General features: G+C 40.6%; 1 protein-coding gene across 3 annotated transcripts in view; it reads right to left on the bottom strand.

Moving 5' to 3' along the window:
* Positions 1–11692, bottom strand: part of CS (citrate synthase) — a 49247-nt gene extending 37555 nt beyond the window's left edge. Inside the window, exons 1-2 of one of the 3 annotated variants that reach the window (XM_081321429.1) lie at positions 11407–11690; positions 9868–10107 (exon numbers count right to left, since the gene is read on the bottom strand). Coding sequence is in view for 2 of the 3 variants with exons in the window: in XM_081321427.1 (XP_081177553.1) it covers positions 11401–11460 (60 nt within the window). In the remaining variant the exon portion in view is untranslated. Of the gene's footprint in view, positions 1–9867; positions 10108–11400 lie in introns of all 3 variants that reach the window. The other 2 variants (XM_081321427.1, XM_081321428.1) reach the window with 2 other exon arrangements.
* Positions 11693–15186: the final 3494 nt, after the last annotated feature.

Genomic DNA, 15186 nt, shown 5'->3' on the forward strand with positions numbered 1-15186 from the left:
GGAAACCATCATGCAGAGCCTAGGAAAGAAAAGTCTCAAGGGCCAGGTCAGGCATGCTTGGTCAGTAGCAGAGCAAGAAGAGAACGGTCAGTGCTAGGGCAGCAGGGGTTCTATACCGGAAGGGGTCAAATGGGCATAAATGGGTGGAGAAAGGGAGGGCAGGAACAGTAGAAGCGTCCCTGTGGTCTTAAGTGCAGGCGGGTTGCCAAGTGCCCAAATTTTGATCACATGACCCTGGGGGTGCTGTAACAGCCATAACTTCAGGGTCTCTTCATTCAGTGTTGCCATAATTTCTAATGGTCGCTGAATGATCGTAACCTGAGGACTACCTGTATTCCCAAATAGCACTGGCTGTTCTAAATACATTATTGGGAAGAGCAGGAACAGTACAGCTGCAATTATCCCATCATAGTATTTAACTGTTTAGTATGGAATTTAAAAATGATTTATATCTGCCTCCAGGGCTATATTTTGTCATTATAAGTCTACACTAGCATTTTGCAGATTTTGAGTTTGCATATTCAGTGTTTCAAATTAATATTTACAAAATCCTAAAGGCTTTGGAATGTAGTCAGATCTAGGGAAAATTCTATTTGTTTTTATTATTTTGAGAGGTGAGTTATTTCTGCAGATATCTGGACAGGTGAGCTAGTAAAGATTTAACAGCAACTTAGAGATGCTTTTTTTGTTTTTTCAAGACTCAATGAAGGTATTAAGAAGCAACATGGAGCTCATAACCTGATGAACCTCACTGTCTCCTTGATGAACCAAAAGTCTTGTTTACCAAAAATCTAGATGTGCAATTATTCTCTGTAAATCTATATTTCTTTGGATTGAATGTAACCTGCTTACGTTCAAGACAAAAGAAAGCTATGAACCAGTTAAAAAGCTATAATTTTGGCACATTAAAAACATATTTCTAACTACTTCAATATTTGTACTGCTCTTCTTTCTAACATCCCCTTTTTTTCTTTCCACTTATTGCCTCGCTCATATTTTGTAGTAGTAGAATACAATTTTTGCAGCTGGTTGCAGCAGTTAAAAAACAAATCAAAATTAAAAGAAATCTTCTGTCTGTACTTTCTGTTAAGGAAAAAAAATACATTCCTTGTTACAAAATTTATCAGAATAAAGCTCATAAGGTTCAAAACATGTTGTCGGTGTTATCTGCTGGCTTCCAGCTCACAAATATGGTAAACAAACTAAATATGAATGCAGTACTACACAGTACACCTTTGGCTAAGTCAATTATTAATCATTATTCTCAAGTTTAATACAAGCATAAACTTACAGTTTGTATACAGTAGCAACAACTGATAACATATACACCCATATTAAATGCCCTGCTAAACTCTGCTATGAATTCTCACACACTTATGTCACTAGCAATGTTGAAGTTCAACGGAAAATCCCGCAAGCTATCAAGTTTGCTTCACTTTAACTTGTTGAAGAAGCCACAATGTCTGCATTCATATATTTCACTAGGAATAACTAAAAATGATGACTTACAAGTTGCCAAGGTTGGGGATCCCTGTTTTAAGACCTGCGGACTTTAACTCCCGGAATTCCCCAGCTACCATGGCTGGCTGGGGAATTCTGGGAGTTGAAGTACACAGGTCTTAAAGTTGCCAAGGTTGGGGACCCCTGACTTAAAAGACTCAATGGTTAAGACCACATAATGTTCTATATAGGTAGTCCTCGACCGTTCAAAGTTATGATGAACTTATAAAAAGCTTCTTAGAATTCATCCTCGAAGTTATGACTTGTCACCCTCCCACATTTATGAATGTATTTTGGGTGCTTGGCAACAGCTGCAGCATTCCATGGTCATATGGTTGCAATTTGTGACATTTTTGCCAGTTTCCAACAAAAGTGCCCATTCAAGAGAAGAAATTTGCTTAACCATCATGTGAATTGTTTAATGACCATAGCCACTCATTTATAACGGTCATAAAAATGGTCATAAAATCAAATCCAACCATGTGATGCCTCCACTTATGACTGCAATTCTGGGTTCCTTTATGGTTGTAACTTGAAGACTATTTGTATTTTGATTGATTCTGTTTGGTTTTAGCTTAGCATGCTCTGTGGAATGTCTAGGTTTCTCAGATCTACAATACCTCTCATTACTTTATCTGATCCAGGGCAGAAGAAAGTCAGAAAAGCATTTAGGATGGCAACATAAATAAGCTTCTAAGATTCAGGGAAGCATGGGAATGATAATCCCTAACTATGTTATGCTGACACATATGTTGGTTGTTCCAGTGAAAGGGAATATGTATGGTTTATGCTCAAACTGTGCGGTTCTTGGTGCTCTGTGAGTTTGGTTGTTTGCTTTCATTACCCTACTAGGAACTGATGACATTACCTACAGTAGTTGAGTAATAATAAAATATCTGTGAGCAAATGACCAAACTCAGAGAACACAAGAGACAACAGAGTCTAAAAAAAAGGGGGGGGGGAGGGACTCAAAAATCTCGAGACAGTGAAAAAGCTAAGCTAAAGAAGAAACGAAAAAATCAGAATATATCTCCTTCAGCAACCAAAAAGCAGATTAACACCAAACAATCAAGCAGGAAGTATCTTAATCAAGGAACTACCATGAAGGAAATCATACCCCCACCAACACTGGCGGGACAAGCTACTGTATAAAAAAGGGACAAGCCCCACACTCAGTAGCACTGATATTATCTAAGTTGGGTAATGAAAAAAACTGCAAGCAAATAACCGTGCTCAGGGAGCACCAAGGACTCCACAGTTCAATTCCGAGCTACGTATGTTACATTGAAATTGTATTTAATAGACCAGGGGTCTTCAAACTTGGCCCTTTTATGACTTGTGGACTTCAACTCCCATAATTCCTCAGCCAGCATGCCTGGCTGAGGAATTTTGGGAGTTGAAGTCCACAAGTCATAAAAGGGCCAAGTTTGAAGACTAACAAGCAATCTAAATGATATAATTTGCTAATAGAAACAAAAGCAATGGAAGTGTGGAGGGTTGGTGGTTTCTGGCAAGCTTTTCTTGCCAGGAACCTCCAAAACTCTAGAAAGCCTACATGCACTCCCACCATTATTATTATTTTTCAAATGTCCTTCATGAACCAATCAAGTTAGCAACACAAAATGCTTTGCTTTTAGACAGAATTCACAGATTCTATTATCCCTGCTTCCCAGGATTCAAGCTTCCTTCCACCTTCATTACTCTCTCAATTTCATATGCCTCTCAAAACAGCACACAATGTTGCATACTGAAAACCACTGCAGAAAGTATCAAGCATTTGAAGTAGGAAGAAATTCCTAGGACCCAGTCAGTGATTTTTTTAAAAAAATATGCTTCAGACAATAGACCCACCCACTACTTAAAGGGGCTCTTCTAATTAACTTTCTCATGTTTCTCATACAGTTCAGAAGCACCCTGCCCCAAAGCCACTGATGTGAATTCTAGAACGACTTGTTCTCATTTGTTCAATTAAACTTTCCTATTACTGAGGAACATCTATGAAATCAAAGTTCTGTGTGATGTAAATGTTCACCACAATAATTATTATAGGATTTTGTGTAATCCGTAGCAGTAGGCTTACCTAGTAAGGAAGTCAGGAATTTGAACTGATTGTATTAGCTTTCCTGCAAACTAGCAACTTGCGTGGCAGCTGGGAATTTTAGGAGTTGCAGCCCCAATTATCATGAATTTATAAGGTTGAGGATAAGTAGACTAGATTACATGATCTCTATTTCCGTGTTGACCAGATTAGATGTTTAATGTCAAACCAACTTTTACTTCATGGGCAAAAAGTACAGAAACAATATGGTTTCAGTAAGCATCCTTGTAGGGATGCGGTGGCTCAGTGGGTTAGGATGCTGAGCTTGTCGATCAGAAGGTCGGCAGTTTGGCGGGTCGAATCCCGAGTGCCGTGTAGCAGAGTGAGCGCCTGTTACTTGTCCCAGCTTCTGCCAACCTAGCAGTTCGAAAGCACGTAAAAACGCAAGTAGAAAAATAGGGACCACTACGATGGGAAGGTAACAGCGCTCCATGCGCCTTTGGCGTCTAGTCATGCCGGCCACATGACCACGGAGACGTCCTCGGACAAGCGCTGGCTCTTCGGCTTTGAAACGGAGATGAGCACCGGCCCCTAGAGTCGGAAACGACTAGCACGTATGTGCGGGGGAACCTTTACCTTTACCTTAAGCATCCTTGTATAACGTGTCCTATATTACAGTAGGGTTGCCAAGATTAAATTGCTAAGATGCTTGCTAACCTCTGTCGCTACTCGACTTGCCATAGAAATAGGGAGGAAGGGAAGCTTGGGAGAAATGGGATTTTTAAAAAGCCCTCTATGGACCATGAGAACCAAGGTCACAAAAGCAGGTGTCTGACGGGGAAGTGGACCACAACAAAGCAAAGAAATGTGATTAGGCCATGTGAACACTTGGGAGGGTGGGGGGTTATGGAAAGCTACTGTTAACTAACTAGATTTTCGCGTGGGAAAGTTAAGAGTTGATTTTGCTTTCTCAGTACCAAGATGTGTATTCAATAAAGTTTATCTTTTATGGCACCTCAAAGCCGTAGAGTTTCCTAAATGTTGAATTTGCTAGTTGGACGGTCCTTTTAAAATCCAAAGCCTTTTTTTCATGCTCTGCAGGCCTTCATGTATGCAGAATGCACAAAAGGAAAATGGAAAAAAAAGTCTAAACACACTTCAATGGTGAGCCCATGTCACTAAATGTTTGTTTATTAATTATTTTGCCACCTATATCAATACAGCTTTAAGTTATCTTTTGTTTACTTCTTTGAGAAGGTAAGTTTAATGCATAAATCTGTTGTCAGACCAGCTAGGGCTAAACTGGCTTATTTCAATAACTGCACTATTAAACCTGCATTTGAACACAGCAAACTAGTATTTAAGCACTGACAATCAATGGTTGCACCTACCGTGTTTCCATGAAAATAAGACTGGGTCTTTTTTTTTAGACCAAAAGACCCATTAGATCTTATTTTCAGGGAATATCTTACTTTATTTTGGGGTAAACACAGTAGTAGGTCTTACCTACATTTAGCTCAGTATAACCAAGCTTGTTTATTATTAGGGTGAGAGACCACCAGGGACTTTTAGGACTGCAAGCTACAGTGGGAAGTTTAAAACAAGCATCCTGAAAGATAACATCCAGAAATCATTTTTGTCTTGTTGGCAAAGAAAACCGCAAGCTTATGCCCACGTAATCAAGCTTAATTCAAGGAACTTTTAAATAAAAATCAAAGAAACTAAAGAAAAAGCTTAACAGAAAAGAGAGAGAGAGAGAGAGAGAGAGAGAGAGAAAACACATTCTATGTCCATGCCAGAAACTAAGTAGGTTGTCAAAACTTAGAACTCTCTTCGTACCTAGCACAGAAATGTTCTTTATTAAACAACCATTAACATGTTCAGAGATCCCCTGGTAAACAAGCAATGATAAAGTTTACTGTACTACAACCTTCCTTTGCTTTTCAGACCTGTGAAGGTCGTAAATGCAAGATCTAATCATAAAGTTACCTTTTCATCACTGCTGTAACTGCAAATGGTCATTATGCAAGGCAATCTCTAACCAAGGACTAATAACATCTTTCATTTATACAGGTAATTACTATATCCTGAACAAAATCTGCCCTAATTTCCACAAAGCACAGATTAGCTGAGCTACTTGCAATGACAGAGTTTGCTACACCTATCAGAAGAAATCTGGGTTTCATTCCCTCCACTGTTGTTTCACAAAATGGTTACAAAAGGTAGCAGCATTTAGTTGACCTCATTCTCTTTGGCATAAGTCAAGCAGGACTGGACCTGGATAATGCTTAGATGTGAAACAACTAGAAAATCCCAGGGCAACCGGTTAGGCTGAGGAGTAAACAAACAAACCAGAAGCCTGGTTTGGTTTGTAGGCTTCAGCCAACACTTGCCACATGCTCATATGTACTTCTCAGAGCTTCAGAGAGACCAAAAAACTAACCTGTGTTCAGATTCTGCATTTCATGGTATCAGCGCATACTTACCCACGTGCACATCTATAAGCCTAAAACTTACTCTATACTTCAGTCATTATACATTAACAAACACCAACGCATATGTGTAAAAAAAGCATTTCCAAATTCCAAACCAATCCTTCCCATGGATTTAGCTTTTTAATAGGCAGTTTTGAGGTGGCTGGAGTGGCTATGCAGAGGAGAAAGGCATTCATTGGTTAAAATGGCCTTACAGGTTCCACTTTTTAGGTCTGGAAGGGAAGATAAGCTAGCAGACCACATACACTCTGTATCAGGTGTGTCAAACTGGCGGCCCGTGGGCCAGATGCATCATGCACGGGCCACACCCACCCCGGCTCCGCAAAGGCAAAAAATGTCACAATAAATCACAATTCATTGTGTGTCATGATCGAGTTTGACACCCTTACTCTATATTAACATGTACATTACCCTGCACATATAAAAAAAGATAGAAAATCAAGTCATCACATTTTCTGTCCTTTTAAATAGGGTTACGGATAATAGGTAAAGAGCCCCATCCTGGCCAGTATTTTCTTTCTGCAGAAGACAACTTTTTATTTGTCAAGTGTTTACGGAATCCTTACCTAAATCTATTCAGGTAGCAGAAGAGAGGATAGGCTGAGACCCTCAAACGGAGACAAGCAACTGCAGTTTTATTTCTCCCAAATCTAGCTAATTAAAGACCATCAGGCTTGATCTGCTTGGCTTCCTAAGGTTGACACTGAAGGTACATCTATAGAAAAATAGAATACTATTCCCATTTTCAGATCCTCTCATTATTTAGAGGTCACTGTCATAATAAATGCCAATAACCATACAACCTTCAATATTTAGCACCATGAGCAAACAAACTATACATCATTCAATCATGAGTGTAGTTAAGGTGAGACAAGGCCAGCCAAGTGCCTGCGTGTCGTTTTAACCTGGTTATCAGCACCTGCATGATGCAATCTTACCAATGTATCTGAGCATGGCTGTTAATTCACTGAGGGGAGAAACCTCCCCAGCTGGTTAAGCAAGAACCTCTGGCTCTTCTTGTTCTTTTCACTGAGAGGATACCAATTCAAACCAAGGTTCGGCAATGCCAATTGTTCGTCCTTTTCTCTTCACAGCTTTCAACTGTATCCAAGAAGAGGAGTAAAAGTGGCCCCAATGACAGTATGGATCAAGACTAATATGACAACACAAGGTGAAGCTGTTGAAACAACCTGCCCAGTGCAGCAAAGCTATTGTCTAAACAGCTGGGAGAGTCTCTTACACAAGATATAATCAAGCACCCTTCCTTATTTAAAGTTGACACAATAGGATTGTCAAATATGTTTACTACATTTATTTATAAGAAAACATACCTGTGTAGTATTATTTGCTTTTAGTGGGGGTTTTTTTGGGTGGTGGTGGTGGTGGTGGTGGTGATTTTAAATACAACAAAAACTAAACTTGGGAAACTCCAGAGATCAGAATTTCGTTAATTCAAGAATCAACAAGTATTAAAATTTACTTCTTAGGACTATCAATATATGTTCCTAACTTCAAATAAATGTTATAAAGAAAGTAAAGCTGAATTTGTTTTATTCATCCATTCCAACAAGTGGATGTTTTGTCAGCATAAGCATATACTGTATGTGCAGGTATAAACTGAGATCAAAAAGTCCTTTTTACATTTTGGGAATTAAAGCAAGCGATATATATTAACTGGCTAAACATATAACAAACCTCAAATGACTAGTGAGTGAAAAATTTGTAATTTTTACTTTTATTTTTGGATACGTATTAATTCATTCTTCGATCACATGTCTTTTTCAAAGTTTAGGTAATACCGAACAAACTATACATTTTAATGCTTGTATAATGCTTTTTAATGTTGTTTAAGTCATTCCAGCCAAACAGCAAATAAATGTTTCTGGATTGGGCCTACTTGTTGTATAACAAGCATATTTACCTACCTCCCTCTCCCCTCTATCATTGTTCTATAATATAATGCTCTTGGAAAAGGGGTCCATTCAAAATGGCCTAGGCCTAATTAATAGTTTTTACTTCACTGACATTTAGGACTTCCTTCCTCCTTTTACCTTTAGTTACCTACCCTACCCCTTTTCTCCTCATTTAATACACAATTATATCTATAACTGCAGAAACAGAATACAATCTCACATCTTTGTTTTCAGAACACAATGTCTGACTGTGATGTTCAAAAATATCCAACATGCTTTTAACAGAAATTTAGGGCAAAGCTAAGTTTCTAATCAACGTAACTTCTCTGTGCATAGAAAGTGGGCAGACACCTGCTCCACTGATTATAGTAGGATAGGCAAGTAAATCATGTTTGCATCTAATTGCACAATAGCCCACACATAATTACTGCTCTCCCCAAACTCTTAAGCATCAGGGATTCATACTTCCAACCTTAAAGCTTCACACTTTACATAGAATATATCAGACTTAAAATCATGAACCCAGTCACTGGGTTCACCATTTTCCTGAACATATAACTATTCCCAATACATGTGTTTCCCTAACAATGAAACTAACGCATTAACACACACACACACACACACACACACACACACACCCCACTGTCATTCCAGTTACATCCCACCCACAGAGATATTTATCATTTACAAGCACTTCTAAATAACTAGCAAGACAATATCTGTGGGCATATAAATATAGGAGCCATTAGGCTACACTCTAGTAGTGCAAGCCTATCCTTCCTTTTCTTGTCAACCTCCCATTTGCTCTTAAGCATATTCCATATCCCAACATACACACAGAAAATGAGGGAACCTGTAGGACAAAGGGAATACATTCCCTAAAGCATATTGACCCCACAGGATACATGTAGCATTTATCAAAGTATCATAGGTTCTGGAAAAATGTGTATGATAAATCCTGCTTAGTTTAAACTTCAAACTATTAATAACGCTTCTTGCTCCTGGAACTGGAATACCTGCTGCCACTTACAAAAACTAACATAGGAGAGAGAATCATGTGTTCATAGAAATCCCTAATCCCAAGAACATGTTACATATCCTATTCCTAGAAAATACTACTTCCAACTTCCATGTAATAAACTGAAAAGTAGTAGAAATGCAATTACTCAGAAGATAATAGAATACACAAATATAAAAACAACTAAAACAGAAAAAACAGCAGTCAAAAGTAAAAAGGGATTAAGAACATAAAAATCAGCAGTTTATGCAGGCCATTACAATTGCAGTTTATCTGGCTTTCATCCTAGTGTTCACTATCCATGTTTCTTGTGCATTGAAAGTACCACATTAGTGTTCTACCCAGAATTGGCTCAGATTAAACTTTTGGGGGAAAAATGCTGAATACAGCAACAGGGCGGGGGAAACCAGGAATGGTAAATAAATCTAAAAATAAGTGCCCTGGGATCAGCATTTGAATCTATTTGCTAGGGAACTTAGTAGGTCTGGAGGCCAGATTAAAAAAAGAGAATCTGTTTGCCTTACAAACAGATCATGGGCAGACTCCCTGGCATGACAAGAGCAAACAGGCCATTGAACTTTCTGTAAAAGTCAGATAATGGGATTGTAAGACAAGAGAGAACATTATAAAAAAATGTTCAAAAAGGGAAATTACCATCTTCATGAACATGTTCCCATAAACATTATCTAATATACTATGTTAAGATATAATTGAGTATTCCAATATATTCAATAGCTTTAAAATTGCAAGTTTGCACCAAAAATTGTTAATTACTTGGCCCCTTCAATGTATTTCATTACCACTGTCACATTAGAAAATCAACAATAAATAATCAGACATTAAGAGGTTGACTTTAAGAGACTAGTACTCCAAACTATATAAAGGAAAAAGCACAGGCCTAACCCTCTTCAGATGTAATAGTAATAGTTGTACAAGGAACAGCTAGTTTCAAATGGTTTATGTACAAAATAAGCATGTTTCAGGTGTTTTTTTTTCCAGATCATACACTTTCAGCTCCTATAATTGTGTGGTTTTCTTTGCTGCTATTTAATGGTCATCCAGATTTTGATAGTCCCAAATGCTTAATCTGAATCCTACTGCTTTCCACAGACAGAACTTCAGGAGGTGTTTCAGGTGTTTATTCTATTGAAACAAAGAACAGTAAAAACATTTCAGCTTTTGTTTCTACCAAACTACACTCAGTCCAAAACAGGCCAAAATAATTTGGGGGATGAAATCCTTTGTTTTATGGTTCAAGCATTTTTCTTTTTTTTTGTGGCCCTCCCTAGCAAACTGACAAAGAAAAAGCTCACTTTAACAGTGGACTTCACTGCCTTTTAAGCAATCTGCCAATGGACAGTTTCTGCAAATTATTCAGATTATTTAATATAGATTAGATCCGAAAGGGGGGGGGGGAAGGGGAAATAAGACATATTTTTCCAAGCTGTCTTTCCACCAGCTCGGTTTAGCTAGCCGTATCAGTTTCATGCCTTCCAAAGGAACCGAATACCCAGCATGCACCTTTCCCCTAAATACCAATTTAAAATTGTATTCGAGTATATTACATGCAGATTGAACAATGACAAGAGATCCAAGAGCTTCCCCTTCAGAGGTCACGTGAACGGAAAAAAGTGTGAGCCGTCCCGCCAAGGCCTAAAACAGGGGTCTTCAAACTTGGCCCTTTTATGACTCGTGGACTTCAACTCCCAGAATTCCTCAGCCAGACACGCTGGCTGAGGAATTCTGGGAGTTGAAGTCCACGAGTCATAAAAGGGCCAAGTTTGAAGACTCCTGGCCTAAAAGAATACCATAAAGGCCAAGGTGGTCAAACTTCGCGGTATTGAAAGGAAGCGGGGTGGGGGGAGGAAGAGAAAGGGGTTACCTTACGACGTTTGCTTGTTTTGTTCGCGTTTTGTTTTCTTTAGCGAGCCCAGATCTCCCAACTACCAACCTCCCTCCCGTTTCCTAAGCCACCCCACCCTGACAACCGCATCTCTTTGCGACAGCGGGACAAGAAAGGAGACTCAAGAGCGAGAGCGAAGCTCGCAGCTGCTGGAGAGCGCGCGGAGATGGGGAAGACACCCCATCTCAACCCGAGGAACTCTCCGTGCCAAGCCTCCGCACGACCAAAAAGGGGGTGCGGGGGGGTTGCGTGCGAAGGGAAACACCCTGCCCAAATCGCACTTCGGCTGCTCTGCAAGCTGACGTGGGAAGGGAATCGCCGAGAACTTCCAGGCGGACACGAAGAGAGACCGCCCTGCGGTGACAAGACTCGCAGCCCCTTTTTCTCCTCTTTCCCCCGAGCCGAGCCCAAGTCACGGCAATAGCGGTCATGGCGCTCGCAAGAACAGTCACCCGCACCGTCACCCACCCACCCACCCCCGAAAAAGGGAAGGAGCCGAACGGAGGGAGGAGGGGGGAGGGGGAAAAAAACACCTTCACCTTGGCTCCCAAGAGGCGCGCGGCCGCCCTGCTACCGGCAGTCAACAAGGTCATGGCGAGCAGCGACCAAACTGGCGTGGCGGCGAAAGGGAAAGCAGAAGCCGCTGCCCTCGTGAGGGGAGAGTCTTGGGAGGCGGGCAGAAAAAGCAGGCAGCGAAGGCCCGGGGGAGGTAGGAGGAGGAGGAGGAGGGGGGGCAAGGGAGAAGACGAGCTGGTCGAGCCGGGCTGGGTTCTGGCAACGTCAGGGCGGAGCGAGGCTGGGAGAAGGCCCAAAGCGGCATTAACCAGAGTCGCGCCTCTTTTCCGGCGGCGGCGGCGGCGGCGGGGTGGGGAGCACTACGGTTGGTTGCGAGGCTGTGATGGGCAGGCCTTGCTGCGCGCGGAGGGGGCGGGAAGGGCGGGCTCGAACGTTGAGCGAGGCGTCCCATCTAAGCATCGGAGAAGGCGCCCTAACGCGCCGAGCGTGTTTCCGCTTGTCGGCCTTGCTTTAGTGAGCCTCGGCTTCCCGTTTTGCGAGGGTGGGAAGCAGTTCTGCTCTCAATAAAAGTTAATATATATATATATGTGTGTCTCAGGATTGAACTGTGGCGTCCTCGTGGTTTCTGAGGGTGCTGGTTTGCTTGCAAACGTGTCATTATCCGACTAGGTAACGCCACCATTGGTCGCTAGTGTGAGGTTTGCACCCTCTTTTATGTATCAGCTCTGTTTAGCCAGGGGTAGAAGGTATGCAGTCTCCAGAGAATTATCCAAGTCATAATGTTAAAATTACTCAGCAAAAAAGGCCATTTTCCCCGTGATTAAAACAGGAATAAAAATATTCGTGACCTTGGTCCCATGCTCAAGCACATCTACCAGGTGACAATGCACACATTTATTTTATTTTATTTTAATCCCATTTATATCCTGCCCTTCTCCGAAGACTCAGGGCAGCTTACAATCTAAGCACAAATCAAATGTGCTTAGCAATATCTTGTGCTCCTCAGAAGTCAACATAACTTTTTAATAATTTGCTCATTACTGGTTTTGTACAATTGTTAATCCAGCCAGACTGATACATAGCTTAATGCAATGTATAAATTGGGATAGTTTTTAAGGATATACTTACTTTACAAAGCAAATGGAAAGCAATTGCAAGGTGGAAGAATCATGTGCCACAGGACAGTTTCACCTCGAGCAAACATGCTCAAATTTTCCAGTCACAAGTACAATTAAATCAATTCATTTAGTTACAATTCATTTAGTTTGACTCAAGCAAAAGTACAGGAAAAGCCCAACTCTCCTTGAAGCAATTTACAAATGCCATGCCTTCAGCTTTGTACAAAGGCCTCAATCGGCAGTATGCCTCCTTTCAATGCAGTACTGTAGTTGAACATCACTCAGCACTGTGCTAGTATTGACATATTGCAGATCGGAAGAGTGTGGGAAGAGTGATAAGGCAAGAGATATTGCAGGACAAAGGCCTTTCCTTAACTGGTGGGTTGGTTTATGCCTCTTGCTCCATTTGGCTGAGTGCCTTACCTATTGCATACCATCCTGAAATCTGCAAAGTTCCAAATACACATTCTGCCCTTAGCCTGTATTCTTTTACAGCAGATAGATGACAGCGCAGTCCTCAAATTGAACTGTCATTTTATTGTTAGCTGCAAAGTCGTGTCCGACCCATAGTGACCCCATGGACAATGTTCCTCCAGGACTTCCTGTCCTCTACCATCTTCTGGAGTCCATTTAAGCTCACATCTACTGCTTCAGTGACTCCATCCAGCCACCTCATTCTCTGTCGTCCCCTTCTTCTCTTGCCCTCAATCTTTCCCAGCATTAGGCTCTTCTCCAGTGAGTCCTTCCTTCTCATTAGGTAGCCAAAGTATTTGAGTTTCAACTTCAGGATCTGGCCTTCTAAAGAGCAGTCAGGGTTGATCTCCTCTAGGACTGATTGGTTTGATCGCCTTGCAGTCCAAGGGACTCGCAGGAGTCTTCTCCAGCACCAGTTCAAAGGCCTCAATTCTTTGGTGCTCAGCCTTATGGTCCAACTTTCACAGCCATACATTGCAACTGGGAAGACCATAGCCTTGACTATACACACTTTTGTTGGCAGGGTGATGTCTCTGCTTTTTAGTGTGCTGTCTAGATTTGCCATGGTTTTCCTCCCCAGGAGCAAGTGTCTTTTAATTTCTTGGCTGCAATCCCCATCTGTGGTGATCTTGGAGCCCAGGAAAACAAAATCTGTCACTACTTCCATTTCTTCCCCATCTATTTGCCAGGAATTGAGAGGGCCGGATGCCATGATCTTGGTTTTCTTAATGTTAAGTTTATTGGAGGCCTTCCGATCTTCCAGCGGCATGTTTTTGCTTTTTGGTAGTATCCATGGGGTTTTCATGGCAAAGATACTGGTGTGGGTTGCCATTTCCTTCTCCAGTGGATCACATTTTGTCAGTACTCTCGGCTATGACCTGTCCGTCTTGGGTGGCCCTGCACGGCATAGCTCATAGCTTCACTGAATTACACAAGCCCCTTCCCCATGACAAGGCAGTAATCCATGAAGGGGAAATGTCATTTAGCATTCCTAAATTCAAGAGATTTTTTTTTCCCTGGGTAATTCAAGATATAGACATCCCTTTTCTATATAGAAATATATGTAAATTTCTATGCACTGCAAGCGGAAGAGGGAAAACAGCATCTTAGCAAGACAACCATTTTTGGATGTAAATGTTTAACATTTTTTTACATGAAGGTACAATGCACACAAATTTGACCCTGAGAATGAAGGTTGTTCCTTATAGAAACATACTCTCAGTATTTCCAAGATCACTTGGTGCTTTTTTTTCAGATTGTCACAAATTAACAGAGCTTCGTACCTGTTTTAGAAAGGTCCACAGAAGCCATGACAACTATAGAAGTAGAGATAACTCAGTGGTAATTTCTCTTTCAGGAGACTAGCCTTTGAAAAATGTTTGGCAATTTTTGTTAATTTAGAATGGAGCAACCTATACTACAGTCCAGCGATATGCATTCTGCTTTGAGAATCCCAGTGTCATTTTATCTACACTTAGTTGCCAGTCTGCTTCTGAGCACAATTCAATGTGCTGGTCTTAACTTTGAGCACACCCTGACCTCTCATTGCTTTTCTTGCCTTTGGTAAATAATTGAAAATGCAAATTACCTGATCATTTTCTGCCTAATGAAAAAAATGTTTAAATAAAGGCAGAAAATACAACCAGTTGCTGCTTTTGACAAGTTTCACTGCTTTCCAATGGAAATTGAAAATATAAGGAAGACATCAATCTGGTTCATATTGTACTGAACCATAGTTTAACAATTATTTCCTACATAAACTACAGCTGGCCATGTTTGCACAATATAATAAATCATTTTAAAGCTAAGCTCTGTATATGAGCTCTACAAAATCATTTTATAGTAACTGTATTATGTGAAATTTTAAAAATCTGTATAACAATGGTTATTTAGCTCCCATGTAAGAGGATAAATTATGGCATTCTTTATCTTAGTTTAGTAATCTTTTTCACCATCCCAGACCAGTAGTATTTCATATTAGATACAGTAGGTAGTTGCAAGTTGAAGGACACAATGGAAGCAAATCAAAGGCTTATAATATGATTTGTGTGACTTTGACTTAATATGACATGTGAATCCAGCATGGTTCTGGACATTATCTGAATACATTTGGGAGGCTACATTTTTGATGTTTGATCATGCAAGTGACTGAACTCCCCATTGGAAGGTGAAAAAAAATCTAATATTGTTATTATAGCAGTAAAGTCAATA

Source organism: Vipera berus (genome assembly GCF_964194415.1).
Source record: "Vipera berus genome assembly, chromosome: 2".
Taxonomy (NCBI): domain Eukaryota; kingdom Metazoa; phylum Chordata; class Lepidosauria; order Squamata; family Viperidae; genus Vipera; species Vipera berus.